Raw genomic sequence first — 3,028 nt, forward strand, 5'->3', positions numbered from 1 at the left:
CTATCCTGTCCTGTCCTGTCGTGTTCTGTCCTGTCGTGTTCTGTCCTATCCTATTGTGTTCTGTCCTGTCCTGTCCTGTCCTGTCCTGTCCTATTGTGTTCTGTCCTGTCCTGTCCTGTCCTGTCCTGTCCTGTTCTATTCTGTCCTGTCCTGTCCTGTCCTGTCCTGTCCTGTCCTGTCCTGTTCTATTCTGTCCTGTCCTGTCCTGTCCTGTCCTGTCCTGTCCTGTCCTGTCCTGTCCTGTCCTGTCCTGTTCTGTCCTGTCCTGTCGTGTTCTGTCCTGTCCTGTCCTATTGTGTTCTGTCCTGTCCTGTTCTGTCCTGTTCTATCCTGTCCTGTTCTAATGTGTTCTGTCCTGTCCTGTTCTGTCCTGTTCTATCCTGTCCTGTTCTAATGTGTTCTGTCCTGTCCTGTTCTGTCCTGTTCTGTCCTGTTCTATCCTGTCCTGTTCTATTGTGTTCTGTCCTGTCCTGTTCTGTCCTGTTCTATCCTGTCCTGTTCTAATGTGTCCTGTCCTGTCCTGTCCTTTTCTGTCCTGTTCTATCCTGTCCTGTTCTAATGTGTCCTGTCCTGTCCTGTCCTTTTCTGTCCTGTTCTATCCTGTCCTGTCGTGTTCTGTCCTGTCCTGTTCTATCCTGCCCTGCCCTGCCCCGTCTTGACTTCTACTAACTTGTCTCTGTGATCTCTGCTAAAGACAATGGACATTTGATGAAGGAATTGTCTTTCATCTCGATTCTGAAAATAAAATTTAAAAAAAAATTTCAGACCAATCACAGCCCTGATAACGCTCAGTGGGCGGGGCTGTCTCTCACCACTGGGGTCATCCGACCAATCAGAGCGGTGATACACAGCTGTCCGTCTGAGTCCTTCACCCCAGCCTCCGCCCCCAACTCCAACAAGACCAGGGCTGCCTCGCTTCGGTCTGAACACACACACACACACACACACACACAGTAGTGTCAGTAGTGCCAGAGGTGTGTTAGTAGTGTCAGTAGCATGTCAGTAGTGCCAGTAGTGTCAGTAGTGTGTCAGTAGTGTGTCAGTAGTGTGTCAGTAGTGTATAGTGTAGTGTCAGTAGTGTGTCAGTAGTGTCAGTAGTGTCAGTAGTGTGTCAGTAGTGTCAGTAGTGTGTTAGTAGTGTCAGTAGCATGTCAGTAGTGCCAGTAGTGTGTCAGTAGTGTCAGTAGTGTCAAGAGTGTCAGTAGTGGCAGCAGTGTCAGTAGTGACAGTAGTGTCAGTAGTGTGTCAGTAGTGTCAGTAGTGTGTTAGTAGTGTCAGTAGCGTGTCAGTAGTGCCAGTAGTGTGTCAGTAGTGTCAGTAGTGTGTCAGTAGTGTCAGTAGTGTCAAGAGTGTCAGTAGTGGCAGCAGTGTCAGTAGTGACAGTAGTGTCGGTAGTGTGTCAGTAGTGTGTCAGTAGTGTGTCAGTAGTGTCTCAGTAGTGTCAGTAGTGTCAGTAGTGTGAATAGTGTCCGTAGTGTCAACAGTGTCAGTAGCGCCAGTAGTGTCAACAGTGTCAGTAGTGTCAACAGTGTCAGTAGAATGTCAGTAGTGTCAGTAGTGTCAGTAGTGTCAGTAGTGTGTCAGTAGTGTGTCAGTAGTGTTTCAATAGTGTGTCAGTTGTGTCAGTAGTGTCAGTAGTGTCAGTAGTGTGTCAGTAGTGTGTCAGTAGTGTTTCAGTAGTGTGTCAGTTGTTTCAGTAGTGTGTCAGTAGTGTCGGTAGTGTGTCAGTAGTGTGTCAGTAGTGTCAGTAGTGTCAGTAGTGTGTCAGTAGTGTGTCAGTAGTGCCAGTAGTGTCAGTAGTGTCAGTAGTGTAGGTAGTGTGTCGGTAGTGTCAGTAGTGTGTCAGTAGTGTCAGTAGTGTCAGTAGTGTGTCAGTAGTGTCAGTAGTGTCAGTAGTGTCAGTAGTGTCAGTAGTGTCAGTAGTGTCAGTACCCAGGTTGGCTGCCAGCTGCAGAGGTGTTCTGTGTTTGTAGTCCTTGCAGCAGACGGAGGCTCCGGCCTGAACCAGCAGTCTGACTGAGGCTGCAGCGTCGTTCTTAGCAGCAAAATGAAGAGGAGTCTGCTGGTCCAGACTGGTCTGAGCCGCCGGGTCCGCTACACACACACACACACACACACACACACACACACACACACACACACACACACACACACACGTCAGGTCAACTTTCCTGACACTCCACTTCACACACAGCGAAACAAAACCTCTAATTCCACATGAGAATAAAGTGAGCAGAGCTGTGAAGGGTTTGTCTGTCAGAATGCTGCCACCTTCTGGACTGTGCTGTCAGTGAAGCTATGTCACTTCCTTTAGGTCATTTCCTGTCTGCCATTACAACTGAAAGCTGTTGGGAAACTGACAGGATAATTATGTGGTTATTATAATTATGGTAATTATGTGATTAATTAAGTGTGTGCATGCATAAAACACACACACACACACACACACACACCGTTCCTGTCCAGCAGGAACTGGACCATCTCCTGGTAGTCGAGCGCCGCAGCGACATGAAGAGCCGTGACTCCAAACTGATCCGGTCTGAGCAGGTCAGAACCTCTGTCCAGGAAGAACCGCATCACATCCACACTCCAGGCCCTGGAGATCTGTCCACACACACACACACACACACACACACACACACACACACACACACACACACACACACACACACACACACACACAGTGGAATAAACAAATGCAACCAAATCCACTCTGTCAGATGATTCGGACGTACATGGTGCATGGCATCAGAAGGAGTGTGTATTAACAACAGGAATGTGTGTGTGTGTGTGTGTGTGTGTGTGTGTGTGTGTGTGTAACCTCATGCAGTACTGTCTGTCCATATCTGTCTGTACTGTTGGGGTCTGCTCCCTCTGACATCACATCATTGAGATACTGTAGGTCAACCTGCATACACACACACACACACACACACACACACACACACACACACACAAGTGCTAAAAGGACAATATCTGTGTTTTTTAAGTTTGGGCGAATCATCTAGGTTGCTCCCCTCTCCTTTAC

The 3,028-nt window shown here is 48.2% G+C and overlaps 1 protein-coding gene across 1 annotated transcript in view; it reads right to left on the reverse strand.

Annotated features, from left to right (window-relative positions):
* LOC139639477 (transient receptor potential cation channel subfamily A member 1) overlaps nt 1-2,577 on the reverse strand; it is a 17,688-nt gene extending 15,111 nt beyond the window's left edge. The window contains exons 1-2 of the mRNA XM_071513577.1: nt 2,454-2,577; nt 813-922 (exon numbers count right to left, since the gene is read on the reverse strand). Of these exons, the coding sequence (XP_071369678.1) occupies nt 813-922; nt 2,454-2,577 (234 nt within the window). The remainder of the gene's footprint in view (nt 1-812; nt 923-2,453) is intronic.
* Nucleotides 2,578-3,028: the final 451 nt, after the last annotated feature.

The sequence above is a fragment of the Centroberyx affinis genome, unplaced genomic scaffold, assembly GCF_046629955.1.
Source record: "Centroberyx affinis isolate AG114_WGS23_722 - 3 ecotype Tasmania unplaced genomic scaffold, CSIRO-AGI_Caff_v1 ptg007341l_1, whole genome shotgun sequence".
NCBI classification, from domain to species: Eukaryota; Metazoa; Chordata; class Actinopteri; order Beryciformes; family Berycidae; genus Centroberyx; species Centroberyx affinis.